The sequence below is a fragment of the Cibotium barometz genome, chromosome 46 (genome assembly GCF_041138505.1).
Source record: "Cibotium barometz isolate CiBa-2024 chromosome 46, ASM4113850v1, whole genome shotgun sequence".
NCBI classification, from domain to species: domain Eukaryota; kingdom Viridiplantae; phylum Streptophyta; class Polypodiopsida; order Cyatheales; family Cibotiaceae; genus Cibotium; species Cibotium barometz.
In genome coordinates, this window is record NC_141091.1 from 30,573,519 (window position 1) to 30,593,950 (window position 20,432).

Sequence of the window (20,432 nt, forward strand, 5' to 3'; positions counted from 1 at the left end):
AAGCCTTTTTTAATGTCGTAGGAACAATCCCAAAAGACCAAATATGATCTATCCGACGGGAGTGAGATTCGAACACAAGACGTGTTGAATAACAACTCCATGAACTAAGCAATATACCACACTTGGGTAGAAAGGTTAGCCCATGTTGTTTATTTACCCACACCCAATGAAGAAGCCCTTTTTAACGTTGTAGGAACAATCCCAAGAGACCAAATATGATCTATCCAATGGGAGTGAGATTTGAACACGACATGTTGAATCGAGAGAGAGAGAGAGAGAGAGAGAGAGAGAGAGAAAGAAAGAAAGATATATTAGCGTCTATGAGAGGCCAAAGTCGGCCTATGAGACAAAAAATAATACATTTGTGTTCTTCCGGTCATTGGAAGAAAAGGAAAAGAAAGAAAAGAAAAAGTGTGCATGTGTCTGGATACAACTGTGAATCATCATGGATCAGTGGAGCCCATATACAAACAATATAAAGGAGGGTGGGGATGTGGATGGAGTGCTAAGGCAAGATGCATCTCTATATGCTGAAGGGGTAGTACAAGCATGCTATGCAGATCTATGTCTAACTCCATCCAGTGCCATAAGAGAGATTGTGGTGAGAGCGCAACAGAAAAAGAGACTATTTTGGCAGAGACAATGAATGCCAAGGAAGGAAAACCGTGATGCCATTGTGATAGAGCCATAGAACATTAAAAATTTCAATGAAGAAAGCAGCATTCTTATTTAATGAAAAGTGTGCAACTTTCTTGGCTTAGCAAGATGCCACAAAATCCATCCAGAATTCTACAGAAACCTTCAGATGGGGCTTGTAAAAATGAGAGATGCATTGGTACCACCAAAACCGAATGAGTTCGTAAGGACTGCATGGATAGGCCTGGTCATTGCAGAAGTAAGTGGTGTGAACTGCCCATGAAAGAGTGGATCCGGCATTTCTACATTCAGCGTCGGTGGCGCAATGCCCTGCCAATATTTGACAGCCAGAAAAAAAAGGTTAAAAGCTTGCATGTATGTCGTCCCCCCCAAAAAAAACCATCACTTGATGAGAAGTTTCCCAACAATGTTTATCATGTATTTTAACCATCATGTTCGTATGTATTTAACGTGTGTATGTATTTAACATGTGTGTATGTATCTCATGCATTCAAGCATGGTCAATGAACAAGTAGCACAAGATGAGGGCACAAAGACTTGTATGTATGTCATGTATTTAAACATGTGCGCGTGTATGTATCTCATTCATTTAAACATGGTCAATGAGAGTAGCATTAAAAAGCAAGGCAAGATGATGGCACAGAGACTTTCCACATCCACTCTTTATCAGTTATATGAGCTGGTGTTACTCTCACTCTTGCCCCATTTGGAGGAAAAATTCAAGGCTCTTCAAGAATTACAGAGTACAAATACACAACATTCCTGCATATTTGAAGAGATTAAAGAAGCTTTACTGACTCGATCCACCCACATAGGTGATAGAACTCAAGGTTCGGGGAGGCCATTGAGTGAATCAGAACAAGATCTGTTCCATGACCCCAAATGCATGAGCACAATATATGGTGCTACATTCTCCACCAGGGTATTCGGGGACACCTCTAGTGACTCCTTGCAACGGGCACACCAACATGGGAGTGGGTCTACCTCCCACATAACCATTGTGCACAGGCTGTAACAGCCCTCTGCCACAATTTCAGGGCACCAAACTCAGCCCCTTGCCAGCATGCAGATAGTACCTGTCAAGGATAGATAGCTAAGCAAAAAACGCAGCCCATATGAGAGTTGAACCTGGGACAAATTCCAGCTTTGTAAGGGTTCTCTGCACATCGAAATGTGCAATTCTCACATCTTTCAAAATCCAGGTAACCTAACATGTCAGCAGAACCCCAAAAAACATAAACTTTTTCATGAGATGAAAACCTAGGCATGGCGTAGAGATACCTTCAACGAGTATGCATCAAATCAACCTCAGCACAAAAGTGTACAGAATACCCAGTTCTCGCTAATCCATTGGAAGCAAAAACGGAAAATCTTATTGAGACCTTCCGTGCATCATGATACCTTCCACCTTTAGGTTGCTTTGATACCAAGTGTTACAACCCCACGGATCTCCTAAACACAAAACAAGTGATTAGTACAAACCCCCTAAGAGGGGTGCAAGCTAGCTCACCTCCCAACTGTAGGTTCTATGCTTCGAACCATCCCCGAGCTAGGGGCCAAGGTCTGACTCCCATGGATCCATGCCAATCTGCCCATAGAGGCCTTCGGCAAGCCAATCTATGCTCTTACCACGTGTGGTTAGAGTCTTGGTCGAACTCTAACCAATAGTGAGGTTATGACAATAATGACCCATGTTTCACTTATATAGTGCCCAATATTGCTATAAATAACCATCCTATTATAAATAGACAAAACACATGGATTTATTAATAATAACCTTAGCCGCCCAGATTAGCCTACTATCCTTAATCCTAGGGCTCCCCTAACCTTGCCGGATTACGCCACTAATCCTATAGAGTAGCACTAGGTACGTAACATCCTCACCTCCCCCCCTCCTCCACCACTCCCCCTCTATCCTTGCCTTCTCCGTCGCCCTTCCTCCCTCCCTCCTCGCAATCACTATCCCTCTACTTCTGCCTCTTGCACCCTTGTCTCCTGCTTCCACAATCCTCCTCTGCTTCCCTCCCTTGCCATCGCCATCCCCTCCTCTACTTCCGACTCCCATGCCCTCATTTCCTGCTTCTGCCATCCTTTGCAACCCCCACCACCCCCCCACCCCCCACACACACACCCATAGTTTCATTAAATGTTAAGAGGACCCAGAGGACAGGCAGGGAGGGAGGACTTGACACTATTTCACGGGCTGAGTACTCCGCCTGAGAGAAGTTGATACTCACCATGAGAGCACGATCCGTGGCACCTCCCAAGGTTTGGTCACACGACGTGGGAGAGCCTTCGATTCTCTAGATCTGGTAGGAGGATGCATGGACCAAACCTTTTCTGCATTGACAGATTCTGTATGGATAAGTGGACTTGCAGTCACGGAGGCATGATTGGCATTATTGCAGGCACCATTCTCTCACAATTCTCCTTCACCTAGAGTGTCACTGAAGACCAGAGGTGCGCAGCAGAGTGTCCGCATCCCAGAGGGCTTGATTCAGGATCCAGACATTGGCAAGCGGATCAAGGAGATCTGGATCATCTCATATGGGGTGCACAAGCGATGTCACCAATTGGCCGACCATTTGGTCCATCTCCAAATTTTGTGTCTCGTTCACTTGAGGCCAGGCAGTTGTCTCATGTGAAGAGGCCAGTATTTTGCTGACATGGACGGGAGCCAGACTGGTGCCACCTGTGTTAGCTGGATGGTGTCGTATGGACGGGAGCCAGACTGGTGCCACCCGTGTATGACCTAGACTGTGTTCTATCCATGGGATTGTCACGCCATGGAAGGGCTAGTATTCGTGTCGTGTCTTGCTTATGGGACTGTCACTCCATAGGGAGGCTCGTGCCTGGAACTGTGTCTTACCTATGGGACTGTCACTCCATAAGAAGACCAACATTTATGTTTTACGTCCTGCCATTTTTGTGGCCGACAGATATTTTGTACTTGTTCCATGAACAGGAGATATGTCCATGATACTATTTGCACATGCACTCATGTTTTGCATGTCTGAAACTGTTTTCGCATGACTTGTATTTTTGTGTTTGCCTGCTTGACGTGTTACTTACTGAGCGGGGACGCATGCCAATGAGTCGTAAAGTCTGCTCTGTCTTCCGACGAGTTTTGGTGCATGTGAACAGGTGGTAAGTATATTGCACATGTTGGTTTAATATTTCATATTCTAACCTTTTGATTTATAAGGTTATATGTTCACATACACTTAAAAGTGGGCACCCACTTAGGGGCCAAGGTGGGTAGCCACACTTGACTTGTGTGTGTGTGGGGGTGGGTGCATGGTCACCTACCCACATCCCCATGGAACTGGCCGCCCACATGCAAACGTGGGGAGCCAGCCAACACTTTTGTTTACTCCACTTTGATATTTACAAAAAGAAGTACCACGACTATCTCTCCACGCAGATGATTGAAGGAACAGCTTCTCCGCTTCAGGCTGTACGCTTCATCCTCCAGCCTGCTACTCCTCGTGGCACCTAGGCGGCTGCTGTATTGCTGTACATGTTCTCCCAGTGGACTGCTGTACTGAACTGCGCCACCCTCACCTCATCCACAGACGGTTGCGCATGATTTAGCTGGTGGCTGTTTTCTTCCATCAGCGCATGCTTCTCAGCCCTTTCAGGCGGCTGTTTCCTCTATGTTACAAGCTACAGACGGCTGCTCCTCCACGCCATCTTTGATTCAGGCAGCTGTGTGCTGCAACTAGACGGCTGGTATAACTGTAGTTGGCAGCTGCGTTGGTTCTCCAGCAGGCTGCCCCCTCTTTGCCAGGCGACTTTACCAGCCAACTGTGCTCTGCACACAGGTGGCTCCACCTCCAGCGGGCTGCCATCTCCAGCAGGTTGTGCATGTTTTACCTGACCAACAGATTGCGCCTGTTTTCTGCAGGCGCCCACACCTTCTCCACTATAGCCAGGCGACTGTGCGCCTGTCTACAGCAGGCTACCAGGCGCCTCCATCTTCTCCTTGCAACCAAGCGACTGTGACAGCCAGGCGGCCGGCGGCTATGCTGTGCAAACTCGCGGCTACTCCTCTATCTCCTCCTGTTGGTGGTTGTGCTCCTGCCCGCCAGGAGGCTATACTTTACTCCAGGCAGCCACTTCTCCCGACATGCTGCTGTACCTTGGTGTCTCCCACTAGTAGCTGCACACAGACAGACACCATGGGTATTGGCCTTCCATCCACCATCCACAAGTAAGTGAATTTTCAGATTTAAGTAAGGTACTTTGTGATAAATCTGATAAAGGATTCTCTCCACGGCAACACCCGTTCGGTGTCGGGTAGTCCAAGCTCTTGGAGAACCTCGGTCCAAAGGTGCTGAGATCAGGAGAGCCAGGCGTTAGTACGAGAGCGCCTGTTTGTGCGTGGTCTTGGAACACCAGTGGAACGCTCTCCGCGGAGTCCAGTGAAAGCACAGGACCGTAGAGACTGGACCACGCTAGTGGTCGTTCTACTTCGAATATCTACTTCGAGCCTATTGTTTGGTACTATATTCATTTGTACATGGACATCATCTGGTTCTTGGAACCCATGGAGCATTGTATTTGTTAAATACTCCCAATAAATATATCATATATTGAGGGGGGGGGAGGGGGGGTCGGCCCGTTCCGGCCCCAGTGCTGGTGTCCATCTATCTCATTTCATTTCATTTCAATTTCAAGTTGTTATTAAGTTGTCCATTTCAAATTGTGATATTAAGTTGTGCTATTACGCGTGTGGGTGTCGAACGGAGTCTATTCCCACTTGACGGGATCGATTTCATTGGTATCAGAGCACGGTTGTTTCCCTTTTCCTAGTGGGGAAAGGAACCTGTGTACTGGACACCCCCCTTCTAGCACACTTAACACAATGGACAGCCAAGGCAGCCCTTTGGAAGTGCCTAATTCGAGGGGTCCATCTAGTGCCTCTCGTGGTTCTGATGCTCTGCGAGGAAGGCACAAACCCCTTGAAAGGGTAAATGATAGTGAATCAAAGGAACAACTGTCTCGAGGAAAGACAGTCATGCTTGAACAAGAGCCTGATGCAATGAGGGCTGAAATGGAACATATGAGAAAACTTTTGCAGGCACAAGAGCAAGAGTTAAAATTTTTGCATGAAGATCCCCATGTGCAAAGTGCCATTGAAGCTAGGAAAGCTGATGCAATGGTAGATGTAACTTTTGAGTCCATGGCACGGGAAGTGGGCAAGAAGCCAAGGGAGTTGGCACTTGCCTACCTCCTCCGCAAAGGTGATATCAAAGAGGGGAACGACGGAGAGCTGAAATTCAGAAATCCACCCCGCTTGAAGCATGGAGATCCCGCATCTCAAAGGCTGAGGTCTTTTATGCAAAAGGAAGAGGTGACAGTCACCTCTCGACATGCATCTTCTCCACAAGCACAAAACCTGACAAGTATATGTATGCTAGTGCTCATGGAGGGCATGAAGGTCACATGCATTCAAGACATGTATCCCATGGTAGGGGTGACAGGTCTGCTACTGAGAAACCAACACCCGAGTGATGAGTAATTACCGGTTGAAATTTGGTATTGGACCACAAAAACTGCACTTCTTTCTTATGTATGTATATACATATGCATATGTATGTATATACATATGTATGTATTGCATTACCCATCCAGGTTCTTTTTTGGAGACAATCGGGAGATCCAACCGGGAGAGACACATATCCATGTACTGGTTTCTCAAGCACTGTAGACTCCTCCCCTCCCAACCTTCCCTCACATTCAAGCTTGAAGCTCCATAGCTTGTAAGTGTAAAAAATAAAAACCGTATTTTATCGTACCGTATCCCAAAATTTCATATCGTACCGAATATTCCCGTACGGTATCGTACCGTACCGTATCGTATTTTCGTACCGTGACAACTATGGTAGCATCTCAAAGGGAAGATGCTTTAAAGGTAGCATCTCAAAGGGAAGACTCAATGTGTATTCAATGATAAAAGAGTCAAGAAAACCATTAAAGCTGATCATATGGTAAAGCTTTTTCTTGCTAATATTTTCAAGCATCATGGTATGCCTAAATCCATTGTTGGGGACAGAGATCCCAGGACTACAAGCCTCTTTTGGAGGGCTTTATTTGATAATATGGTACTAAACTTGAATTTTCATCAGCTTATCATCCCCAAACGGATGGCCAAAGTGAAGCTGCAAATTCAGCCGTGTTGGATTTGTTGAAATGTTGTGTGGCAGAACAAAAGACTACATGGGAGAAGTATCTTCCACTTGTTGAGTTTGCCTACAACAACACGATCCATGCCTCCATGGGAAAGACTCCATTTGAGATTATTTATGGCAGAGTGGTATTGCCACCCATCCTTCGTACAAAGGATGAGATTTTTGCAGCTGATGAATATGTTCGTGACTTGGATGTAGCCTTTGGTCAAGTGCGGACAGCCATTGCGAGGTCTCAAGATAAGCATAAAATGGCTGCTGACAAGCATAGAAGGGACACGGAAGTCAAAGAAGGTGATTGGGTTTTGCTGAAATTTGAGAAGGCTAGGCTTCGAAAGAGGCCAGGACGAGAAGGATCATATCCTAAGCTTTCTCCTCGCTATTATGGACCCTTCAAGGTGATTCAAAAGATCAATGAAGTGTCATACAGGCTTGTTTTGCCTAGTCACTCCAAGATTCACAATGCATTTCATGTGAGTCTATTTCGGAAATATGTGGGGCCAGATCTTGACGAGCCTATCACAGAAGATCCGCCAGAGATTGATGAGCTTGAGGAGATCCTCCAACCAGAACAGATTGTTTTTCACAAGGAGCGAAAGCTACCTGCAGGGAAGCTTTCCAGGAGATACCTTGTGAAGTTTAAAAATTATTTGCCTATTGATGCAAAATGGGTAAATGAGGACTACTTTGTTGACTACCCACAGTTGTTGCAGGCATATCTTGAGGCTTTTCAGTTTAGGACAACTCTTTAGAAGCCGGGGGGATGTCACCAATTGGCGACCATTTGGTCCATCTCCAGATTTTGTGTCTCATTCACTTGAGGCCAGGCCAGTGTCTCATGTGAAGAGGCCAGTATTTTGCTGACATGGACGGGAGCCTGACTGGTGCCACCTGTGTATGACCTGGACTGTGTTCTATCCATAGGATTGTCACGCCATGGAAGGGCCAGTATTCGTGCCGTGTCTTGCTTATGGGACTGTCACTCCATAGGGAGGCTCGTCCCTGGAACTGTGTCTTACCTATGGGACTGTCACTCCATAAGAAGACCAGGATTTATGTTTTACGTCGTGCCATTTTTGTGGCCGATAGATATTTTGTACTTGTTCCATGAACGGGAGATATGTCCATGATACTATTTGCACATGCACTCATGTTTTGCATGTCTGAAACTGTTTTCGCATGACTTGTATTTTTGTGTTTGCCTGCTTGACGTGTTACTTACTGAGCGGGGACGCCTGCCAATGCGTCGTAAAGTCTGCTCTGTCTTCCGACGAGTTTTGGTGCATGTGAACAGGTGGTAAGTATATTGCACATGTTGGTTTAATATTTCATATTCTAACCTTTTGATTTATAAGGTTATATGTTCACATACACTTAAAAGTGGGCACCCACTTAGGGGCCAAGGTGGGTAGCCACACTTGACTTGTGTGTGTGTGGGGGTGGGTGCATGGTCACCTACCCACATCCCCATGGAACTGGCCGCCCACATGCAAACGTGGGGAGCCAGCCAACACTTTTGTTTACTCCACTTTGATATTTACAAAAAGAAGTACCACGACTCTCTCTCCACGCAGATGATTGAAGGAACAGCTTCTCCGCTTCAGGCTGTACGCTTCATCCTCCAGCCTGCTACTCCTCGTGGCACCTAGGCGGCTGCTGTATTGCTGTACATGTTCTCCCAGTGGACTGCTGTACTGAACTGCGCCACCCTCACCTCATCCACAGACGGTTGCGCATGATTTAGCTGGTGGCTGTTTTCTTCCATCAGCGCATGCTTCTCAGCCCTTTCAGGCGGCTGTTTCCTCTATGTTACAAGCTACAGACGGCTGCTCCTCCACGCCATCTTTGATTCAGGCAGCTGTGTGCTGCAACCAGACGGCTGGTATAACTGTAGTTGGCAGCTGCGTTGGTTCTCCAGCAGGCTGCCCCCTGTTTGCCAGGCGACTTTACCAGCCAACTGTGCTCTGCACACAGGTGGCTCCACCTCCAGCGGGCTGCCATCTCCAGCAGGTTGTGCATGTTTTACCTGACCAACAGATTGCGCCTGTTTTCTGCAGGCGCCCACACCTTCTCCACTATAGCCAGGCGACTGTGCGCCTGTCTACAGCAGGCTACCAGGCGCCTCCATCTTCTCCTTGCAACCAAGCGACTGTGACAGCCAGGCGGCCGGCGGCTATGCTGTGCAAACTCGCGGCTACTCCTCTATCTCCTCCTGTTGGTGGTTGTGCTCCTGCCCGCCAGGAGGCTATACTTTACTCCAGGCAGCCACTTCTCCCGACATGCTGCTGTACCTTGGTGTCTCCCACTAGTAGCTGCACACAGACAGACACCATGGGTATTGGCCTTCCATCCACCATCCACAAGTAAGTGAATTTTCAGATTTAAGTAAGGTACTTTGTGATAAATCTGATAAAGGATTCTCTCCACGGCAACACCCGTTCAGTGTCGGGTAGTCCAAGCTCTTGGAGAACCTCGGTCCAAAGGTGCTGAGATCAGGAGAGCCAAGCGTTAGTACGAGAGCGCCTGTTTGTGCGTGGTCTTGGAACACCAGTGGAACGCTCTCCGCGGAGTCCAGTGAAAGCACAGGACCGTAGAGACTGGACCACGCTAGTGGTCGTTCTACTTCGAATATCTACTTCGAGCCTATTGTTTGGTACTATATTCATTTGTACATGGACATCATCTGGTTCTTGGAACCCATGGAGCATTGTATTTGTTAAATACTCCCAATAAATATATCATATATTGAGGGGGGGGGAGGGGGGGTCGGCCCGTTCCGGCCCCAGTGCTGGTGTCCATCTATCTCATTTCATTTCATTTCAATTTCAAGTTGTTATTAAGTTGTCCATTTCAAATTGTGATATTAAGTTGTGCTATTACGCGTGTGGGTGTCGAACGGAGTCTATTCCCACTTGACGGGATCGATTTCATTGGTATCAGAGCACGGTTGTTTCCCTTTTCCTAGTGGGGAAAGGAACCTGTGTACTGGACACCCCCCTTCTAGCACACTTAACACAATGGACAGCCAAGGCAGCCCTTTGGAAGTGCCTAATTCGAGGGGTCCATCTAGTGCCTCTCGTGGTTCTGATGCTCTGCGAGGAAGGCACAAACCCCTTGAAAGGGTAAATGATAGTGAATCAAAGGAACAACTGTCTCGAGGAAAGACAGTCATGCTTGAACAAGAGCCTGATGCAATGAGGGCTGAAATGGAACATATGAGAAAACTTTTGCAGGCACAAGAGCAAGAGTTAAAATTTTTGCATGAAGATCCCCATGTGCAAAGTGCCATTGAAGCTAGGAAAGCTGATGCAATGGTAGATGTAACTTTTGAGTCCATGGCACGGGAAGTGGGCAAGAAGCCAAGGGAGTTGGCACTTGCCTACCTCCTCCGCAAAGGTGATATCAAAGAGGGGAACGACGGAGAGCTGAAATTCAGAAATCCACCCCGCTTGAAGCATGGAGATCCCGCATCTCAAAGGCTGAGGTCTTTTATGCAGAAGGAAGAGGTGACAGTCACCTCTCGACATGCATCTTCTCCACAAGCACAAAACCTGACAGGTATATGTATGCTAGTGCTCATGGAGGGCATGAAGGTCACATGCATTCAAGACATGTATCCCATGGTAGGGGTGACAGGTCTGCTACTAGAGTTTTGCCTTCTGAGTTGTCTCATGGAGAGACACTGCCTTATGCAGGTAAGTCACATGCATCTGAGTTTCAAGTTTGTGGAGCACATGCCACCGTACCTCTGACGGCCCATGGAGCCCATGCAGATAGGGCTGTCCCGTTGGATAAGGGGAAAAGAAAAAGAGAAGACCATGAGCCTCATGCCAGAAAGCTCAAGGAATTTAAAGCAGGTGACAAATCTTTTAAGTTTGATGTTTTTCATGGAGAGCATGATGCTTCTAAAGTGTTAGCATTTGTGGCACAGTTCGACATTGCTTTTAGCGATGAGGACTTCACTGAGAAGTCAAAAGTACGCCATGCTAGCATGTTTTTGAAAGGAACCGCTGCTCATTGGTGGATCACTGAAAAGATCACCAAGGATCCCATTTGCACCTGGAAGGAATTTAAGGATAGATTCTATGCTCAGTTTTTGCCACCAAATGCGGAGCAAACACTCACCCCAAAGTGGGACAGGCTGGAGCAAAGAGATAATGAAAGCGTGCAACAGTATGTCAACAAGTTTTGAAAAGTGTTACTGGAAGTAACTCCCTTTATGCAAATCACTGAGGATGAAAGAAAGAGGAAGTTTCGCTCTGGACTGCAACCAACATATCGTTCGGGCATTGAATTACACCCGAAACGTACTTTGTAACAGCTCACAGCTTCTGCTCTTGCTACGGAGCAATTGGTGCTCAAAATTAAGCAGGATCAAGGTGGTTCAAAGGGGAAAGACAAGGCTGTCCCAAATCTACAAAAGGGTGGACAGCCACCTAAAAAGAACTTCCGAGAGACCCACAAGGGTGGTAAAGCTGAAAATACCACATCTAAAGATCAGGGCCCAAGGAAGAACAAATTCGGCTTAACCCCGGAGCAAAGAGAGCAATATGCCAAGGAGGGAAAATATTTTTCTTGTGGTAGCAAAGAGCACATGTTTAGGCAGTGCCCTGACCGCAAACCAAAGCACAAGGACAAGCATACCAAGGCTAATGTACATGTAGTTCTTGATGTGCAAGGAAATATAAGTCATGATGCAAAAGAGCGGATGGTATGCAAGGCTTGGGGACAAATCAAGGATCAGCCGGCCCTATTCATGTTTGATGACTGTGCAACCGATAACTTCATCTCTATGCAGACAACAGCTGCATTGGGTATTGAGGTTGAGAACATGGGACCTCCGAAGCTGCATTTATTGGAAAAGAGGTGCAGGTTACCCCATTGATAGGAAAATTGCGCATCCATATCCAGGGCTACCTTGATAATGAACATTTCCTAGTTGCTCCACTAAATGGATGTGATGTATTGTTGGGCAAGCCGTGGCATCATAGACTTGAGCCCCGCAAAGAGTACAAGACCAATATGATTTCTTTTATGCATAAAGGCCGCATGCATTTTATTGATGCTGACAAAGAAGGGGATTCCATCCCACTTGTATCACACATCCAAATTAATAAAGCAATGAAAAAGAGTCTTTCTGCGTACTTGGTTTTTGTTCGTGATAGCCTTGTGCCAAATCATCAAAATGTGGATGCTATGACTAATGATAGGCTGAATTTTCTTTATGCATTCAATGACTGTTTTGCTGATACTTTGCCACCAAGAGAATTACCTCCCCAAAGGCCCGAAGATCATCGCATAGATCTTGTGCCAGGTAGTTTTCCACCCAACAAACCCGCATACCGAGTGAGTGCCGCACAACAAGAAGAGATCATGAAACAGGTAAACGAGCTTTTAGAGAAAGATTTGGTTCAACCCAGTTCCTCACCTTATTGCTCTCCTGTACTTCTTATTCAAAAGAAGGACGGATCATTCCGCATGTGTGTGGACTATAGAGCTTTGAACAAGCTTACCATCAAGAACAGATTCCCAATTCCGCGAATTGATGATATTTTGGATAAGCTTGATGGTTCGGCTTGTTTCAGCCGACTTGATTTGAAGAGTGGTTATCACCAAATACGAGTGGTGCCACAAGATGTCCATAAAACTGCATTCAGGACAGCCTTTGGACTATATGAATTTTTGGTAATGCCTTCTGGTCTCACCAATGCTCCTGCTACGTTTAATCATATGATGGATAGGATATTCCGACCCCATCGCAAATTTACAAGAGTATTCTTTGATGATATCTTGGTTTTCTCCAAGAATGAGCAGGAACACAAAACTCATTTGGTCACAGTGTTCGAAGAGTTGCGGAAGCATAAACTTTTCATAAATGCCAAGAAAAGTGAGTTCTTCCTTTCAGAGATTCATTATTTGGGACACATTGTATCCAAGGATGGAGTTACAATGGATCCTGCAAAGATAGAGACCATTCGGAATTGGCCCGAATTGCAAAACGTACATCAAGTACGTAGTTTTCTACGATTACAGGCGTTTCATAAGGCATTTTGCTATGATTGCCACTCCTCTACATGATCTCACAAAGAAGAAAACCACTTTCAAATGGACTTCAAAAGAACAGGATGCTTTCTTGCAGCTCAAGCATGCTATTATATGTGGTCCAATATTGATTGTTCCTGACTTGCACAAGTCATTCATAGTTGAATGTGATGCTTGTGGTGATTGTATAGGAGTTGTCCTAAATCAAGAAGGGCATGCAGTTGCATACGAGAGCCATCGTTTGCATGATGCTTAGCTTCATATGGATATCTATGAGAAAGAGCTCTTGGCTGTAATTCATGCCTTAAAGATATGGAAACATTATCTTCTTGGGGCTGAATTTGTAGTCAAGACAGATCATCAAAGCTTGAGATACTTTCTATCTCAAACAAAGCTTTTGGAGAAGCAGATGAGAATGGCAAACTTTCTTTCCATGTTTCATTTTCAGATTGTGCATACTCCAAGAAAGAAAAATATGGTGGCCGATGCACTATCCAGGAGGCCTTATGTAGCTGCAGTCTCAGTGGCCTCTCATGAAGACTTATCTGCTATGCGAGATTTGTATCATTTGGATGCTGATTTTTGCCATATATGGACTGATTTGATGGCTGGTCATTCACATGCGTCTTATGTTATCAATGAGGGTTATCTTATGAAGGATAATTGCCTATGTGTGGTGAAGGATTTGCGTCCAAAGGTTATGGACGAATGTCACGCTCCACCTTATGCTGGTCATAGAGGCATCATGCCTACTACACGCATGATTCAGAGATATTTCTTTTGGCCAACCATGCGTAAAGACATTGAGACTTAAGTGCGTGCATGTATTACTTGCCAAAAGGTGAAATTTGACAGGCAAAAACCTCTAGGTTTGCTTCAGCCATTGCCTATTCCCTCGCAACCTTGGGAAAGTATTACTATGGATTTTATTATGGATTTGCCTAGATCCCAGCATGGGAATGATGCTATTTGGACCATTGTGGACAGATTTAGCAAGCAAGCTCATTTATGGCTCAAATGGCAGACCTTGATGTTAGATAGTAGTCTCCCCTATTGGAGCTATATATAGCTCCAACAACCATGTTGAGTTCTAGAGCCCTAGATCCTAGATGTAATCTAACCAAGTCTAACATTGCTAAGTGTAATCGACAAGGACTCAAAGAAAGGCCATAATTTTTACCTCTACTAGGAAAGCATACCATATTTTTTAAGGTGCTTGTAGCAATTATTTTATTTTGTTCCCTTTAAAGGTAGCATCCATAGTTGTTTCTCGTACGTGTACGAACCTATTCGTACGTACGAGTCGTACGGTACGATACCGTACGAATTCGTACGATATCGTACGGTACGAGTTAGTTTTTTTTTTTTCCCCCAAAAAAAAATTTTCCCTTGAAAAAAAATTTCCAAATGCTTAAAAAAAATAGAAACCCTGCTTTACGAAGATCCCAAATGCTCGCAATACTTCGCAACTTTCGTGTCCACTCAGTATTCCATATGGGGTTGTGGAGAGACCTAAAAAATCTGGCGAGGTAGACTGGTAGTGTACACTTGATTGGTAGGATGAGAGAATCTTGCTACATCACTTGGGGATCCCTGGTATAGGTAGGCTAGACAATTAGATTCTCAAGTTATGCACGAGGGAGAACATTTGGACATGGCCATTTTGATCTAGAGAGGAGTCCCTAAACTTATCACCCTAGATGCACTCCTCGTATTTGTGCAAGGACGGTCCCTTAGTCATAAACGCTACACTGGGAGACCTTTGGTATTGCATTACCCATCCAGGTTCTTTTTGGAGACAATCGGGAGATCCAACCGGGAGAGACACATATCCATGTACTGGTTTCTCAAGCACTGTAGACTCCTCCCCTCCCAACCTTCCCTCACATTCAAGCTTAAAGCTCCATAGCTTGTAAGTGTAAAAAATAAAAACCGTATTTTATCGTACCGTATCCCAAAATTTCATATCGTACCGAATATTCCCGTACGGTATCGTACCGTACCGTATCGTATTTTCGTATCGTGACAACTATGGTAGCATCTCAAAGGGAAGATGCTTTAAAGATAGCATCTCAAAGGGAAGACTCAATGTGTATTCAATGATAAAAGAGTCAAGAAAACCATTAAAGCTGATCATATGGTAAAGCTTTTTCTTGCTAATATTTTCAAGCATCATGGTATGCCTAAATCCATTGTTGGGGACAGAGATCCCAGGACTACAACCCTCTTTTGGAGGGCTTTATTTGATAATATGGTACTAAACTTGAATTTTCATCAGCTTATCATCCCCAAACGGATGGCCAAAGTGAAGCTGCAAATTCAGCCGTGTTGGATTTGTTGAAATGTTGTGTGGCAGAACAAAAGACTACATGGGAGAAGTATCTTCCACTTGTTGAGTTTGCCTACAACAACACGATCCATGCCTCCATGGGAAAGACTCCATTTGAGATTATTTATGGCAGAGTGGTATTGCCACCCATCCTTCGTACAAAGGATGAGATTTTTGCAGCTGATGAATATGTTCGTGACTTGGATGTAGCCTTTGGTCAAGTGCGGACAGCCATTGCGAGGTCTCAAGATAAGCATAAAATGGCTGCTGACAAGCATAGAAGGGACACGGAAGTCAAAGAAGGTGATTGGGTTTTGCTGAAATTTGAGAAGGCTAGGCTTCGAAAGAGGCCAGGACGAGAAGGATCATATCCTAAGCTTTCTCCTCGCTATTATGGACCCTTCAAGGTGATTCAAAAGATCAATGAAGTGTCATACAGGCTTGTTTTGCCTAGTCACTCCAAGATTCACAATGCATTTCATGTGAGTCTATTTCGGAAATATGTGGGGCCAGATCTTGACGAGCCTATCACAGAAGATCCGCCAGAGATTGATGAGCTTGAGGAGATCCTCCAACCAGAACAGATTGTTTTTCACAAGGAGCGAAAGCTACCTGCAGGGAAGCTTTCCAGGAGATACCTTGTGAAGTTTAAAAATTATTTGCCTATTGATGCAAAATGGGTAAATGAGGACTACTTTGTTGACTACCCACAGTTGTTGCAGGCATATCTTGAGGCTTTTCAGTTTAGGACAACTCTTTAGAAGCCGGGGGGATGTCACCAATTGGCGACCATTTGGTCCATCTCCAGATTTTGTGTCTCATTCACTTGAGGCCAGGCCAGTGTCTCATGTGAAGAGGCCAGTATTTTGCTGACATGGACGGGAGCCTGACTGGTGCCACCTGTGTATGACCTGGACTGTGTTCTATCCATAGGATTGTCACGCCATGGAAGGGCCAGTATTCGTGCCGTGTCTTGCTTATAGGACTGTCACTCCATAGGGAGGCTCGTCCCTGGAACTGTGTCTTACCTATGGGACTGTCACTCCATAAGAAGACCAGGATTTATGTTTTACGTCGTGCCATTTTTGTGGCCGATAGATATTTTGTACTTGTTCCATGAACGGGAGATATGTCCATGATACTATTTGCACATGCACTCATGTTTTGCATGTCTGAAACTGTTTTCGCATGACTTGTATTTTTGTGTTTGCCTGCTTGACGTGTTACTTACTGAGCGGGGACGCCTGCCAATGAGTCGTAAAGTCTGCTCTGTCTTCCGACGAGTTTTGGTGCATGTGAACAGGTGGTAAGTATATTGCACATGTTGGTTTAATATTTCATATTCTAACCTTTTGATTTATAAGGTTATATGTTCACATACACTTAAAAGTGGGCACCCACTTAGGGGCCAAGGTGGGTAGCCACACTTGACTTGTGTGTGTGTGGGGGTGGGTGCATGGTCACCTACCCACATCCCCATGGAACTGGCCGCCCACATGCAAACGTGGGGAGCCAGCCAACACTTTTGTTTACTCCACTTTGATATTTACAAAAAGAAGTACCACGACTATCTCTCCACGCAGATGATTGAAGGAACAGCTTCTCCGCTTCAGGCTGTACGCTTCATCCTCCAGCCTGCTACTCCTCGTGGCACCTAGGCGGCTGCTGTATTGCTGTACATGTTCTCCCAGTGGACTGCTGTACTGAACTGCGCCACCCTCACCTCATCCACAGACGGTTGCGCATGATTTAGCTGGTGGCTGTTTTCTTCCATCAGCGCATGCTTCTCAGCCCTTTCAGGCGGCTGTTTCCTCTATGTTACAAGCTACAGACGGCTGCTCCTCCACGCCATCTTTGATTCAGGCAGCTGTGTGCTGCAACCAGACGGCTGGTATAACTGTAGTTGGCAGCTGCGTTGGTTCTCCAGCAGGCTGCCCCCTCTTTGCCAGGCGACTTTACCAGCCAACTGTGCTCTGCACACAGGTGGCTCCACCTCCAGCGGGCTGCCATCTCCAGCAGGTTGTGCATGTTTTACCTGACCAACAGATTGCGCCTGTTTTCTGCAGGCGCCCACACCTTCTCCACTATAGCCAGGCGACTGTGCGCCTGTCTACAGCAGGCTACCAGGCGCCTCCATCTTCTCCTTGCAACCAAGCGACTGTGACAGCCAGGCGGCCGGCGGCTATGCTGTGCAAACTCGCGGCTACTCCTCTATCTCCTCCTGTTGGTGGTTGTGCTCCTGCCCGCCAGGAGGCTATACTTTACTCCAGGCAGCCACTTCTCCCGACATGCTGCTGTACCTTGGTGTCTCCCACTAGTAGCTGCACACAGACAGACACCATGGGTATTGGCCTTCCATCCGCCAACCACAAGTAAGTGAATTTTCAGATTTAAGTAAGGTACTTTGTGATAAATCTGATAAAGGATTCTCTTCACGGCAACACCTGTTCGGTGCCGGGTAGTCCAAGCTTTTGGAGACCCTCGGTCCAAAGGTGCTGAGATCGGGAGAGCCAAGTGTTAGTACGAGAGCGCCTGTTTGTGCGTGGTCTTGGAACACCAGTGGGGCGCTCTCCGCGGAGTCCAGTGAAAGCACAGGACCGTAGAGGCTGGACCACCCTAGTGGTCGTTCTACTTCGAATATCTACTTCGAGCCTATTGTTTGGTACTGTATTCATTTGTACATGGACATCATCTGGTTCTTGGAACCCATGGAGCATTGTATTTGTTAAATACTCCCAATAAATATATCATATATTGAGGGGGGGGTCGGCCCGTTCCGGCCCCAGTGCTGGTGTCCATCTATCTCATTTCATTTCATTTCAATTTCAAGTTGTTATTAAGTTGTCCATTTCAAATTGTGATATTAAGTTGTGCTATTACGTGTGGGGGTGTCCAACGGAGTCTATTCCCACTCGACGGGATCGGTTTCAAGCAAAGCTTTCACAGGAGCCTTGCTTCCCTTCAGCGCCTCCGGGGGCAGACCCCAAATAGTCCCTGGATGGAGTCCCAAAGAGAGCCCTACTGAGATCCGCTCGATTGAGGAGAGGAGGGTGGAGTTCTGATATCATGTCCAAGCATCTTTTCTGGACCCAACTAAGAGATAGGGTCACTCGGGATTTTTTAAAGCTACTATGTCCCCACAATCGCAGAAAAGAGGACAAAAGCTACGGAGTGCAACTGCTACCATCGAGTCAGACGCAGGGTCTACCATAAAGCTTGCTGCAATCATTGGTGAATGGTACTCATCCCATCTATCATGGCATAGGTTCCTTAAAGCTTGGTTTTTTTGTTCACCTGGCTCGATGTGCTCTAACTTTTCCACCATCTTGTTCATTCCCTCGTAAACCTTCCCAATGCGTGGCTGAAGTGAATCTGTCATTCTCAACAAGTGGATGATTGGCATTACCAAAGCTATGATGCATCTCACTTGCTCCCACCAAAGAGGGTCTCCGATATGCGACGCACATGTCTTCCCTATAGCAGTTCTAGACAAAGCATGCCTCTTATACTCATCACTCACCATCAATTGCTTTAGGGCACTAGAACACTTGTTAAGGGACCCCAACATGAGGAAGTTACATCTGAAGCGAGTGTTTGAATACTTGCGCGATTCTAGATGACTTCTTCCTGTACTCAGTCAGCAAGAAAATGTGCCTATAAATGAATGATACGATCTGTGTGCCTTGCTGTATGATGGGAACAGTCAACATGAGGAAGTTACATCTGAAGCGAGTGTTTGAATACTTGCGCGATTCTAGATGACTTCTTCCTGTACTCAATCAGCAAGAAAATGTGCCTATAAATGAATGATACGATCTGTGTGCCTTGCTGTATGATGGGAACAATCCACTCCAACCTCCCAATGTCCTTAAGAAGATTGTTGAGGCAATGTGCCATGGATACGAAAAAGGTGATATGTGGTGTAACTATTTGGCCCTCCTAGCTCTATTTCACATGATGAAACCAATGTCCAGACACTAGACAGGTGGAAGAAGACATGGGGACATGGTCCATAAGGTTTGATTAACAAAAAGCACCAGTTTTGGTCAAAAAGCAAGAAAAAGCAAAAAGTCAAACTAGGTTTACCGTGAGCCAAGGGAACCACTGGCAAGAGGAGATTGAGTCAGGCCAAAAAGTTAAAAGCCGCTTTTCCAAAAAGCAGCTCTAGGGCCAAAAAGCAAGGCCCTGAAGTTAAAAAGCAAAAGCTAAATAACTTTGACAAAAGTTGAGTAATATTTTATTATTGAAAAGCAAAAAGGGAAAAGCAAAGAGTAAAAAGGGAAAAGCAAAGAGTAAAAAGGCAAAAGCAAAGCATGGATAAGCTTTTGGCAAAAAGCAGAGCCCTCTTCAAGTATAAAAGTAGCATGAGTCTCTTTTGAGCATCAAGTTGGAGAACCTCCTCTTCATCTTTAAGGTGTTGCCATCTGCGTTGAAGCTTGGAAATCATCTTCTTGATCATGAACCAAACCATGGAGTTTTGTATTGTTGCCCGCTAATTCAAAGCGCCTTCATCGGCTGTAGTACCACGTCATAATCTGTCTGTACGACCGTACGGCACTGTATGGACATGTGTGGAGCTGTACGGCCTGAAAATTTCAAAAACCTAAAAATTTCAAAAATCCTAAAACTACTCCAAAAACTCTAAAATTTGTTTTTTGGGATTTTTATTGGCCGAATACCATTAAAACAGGTTTTATATCAATTTTCTTGCCAGAAAGAGCTTTTCCATGGTTTTCTTCATCAACAAGGCTATAGGAGTTGTGGAGATTACTCATGGGATGAGCAAGTGATTCTTGGACTTGAACTTGGAACTTCGACTTGAACTTGGAACTTGGAACTTGGAAATTGGAACTTGGGCTTGGATCTAGACTTAGACTTGATCATCGGATTTAGATTTGGACTTGGATTCATTGGATTTGGACCTGGACTTAAACTTGGACTTGGACTTGGATTTGGACTTGGATCTGGATCTGGACTTGGACTTGGACTTGGACTTGGATCTGGATCTGGATTTGGACTTGGACTTGGACTTGGACTTGGACTTGGATTTGGATTTGGACTTGGACTTGGACTTGGACTTGGACTTGGACTTGGATTTGGATCTAGATATTGGATTTGGTACTAGCTCGGTGAGAGATTCTTGTGGGTCATCCCCGTGGTGTGCTCGGCATTAGAGATCTCGTACCTCGACACCGACTTTGACTTAGGGATTC

At 45.7% G+C, this 20,432-nt stretch overlaps 1 protein-coding gene across 5 annotated transcripts in view; it reads right to left on the bottom strand.

Annotated features, from left to right (window-relative positions):
* Nucleotides 1-289: 289 nt before the first annotated feature.
* Nucleotides 290-20,432, bottom strand: part of LOC147612111 (Beta-ketoacyl synthase) — a 53,510-nt gene continuing 33,367 nt past the window's right edge. For 3 of the 5 annotated variants that reach the window (XR_015263654.1, XM_086783988.1, XM_086783987.1), the window contains one exon: nucleotides 290-966. Coding sequence is in view for 2 of the 5 variants with exons in the window: in XM_086783988.1 (XP_086640114.1) it covers nucleotides 802-966 (165 nt within the window). In the remaining 3 variants the exon portion in view is untranslated. The remainder of the gene's footprint in view (nucleotides 967-20,432) is intronic. The other 2 variants (XM_086783989.1, XR_015263655.1) reach the window with 2 other exon arrangements.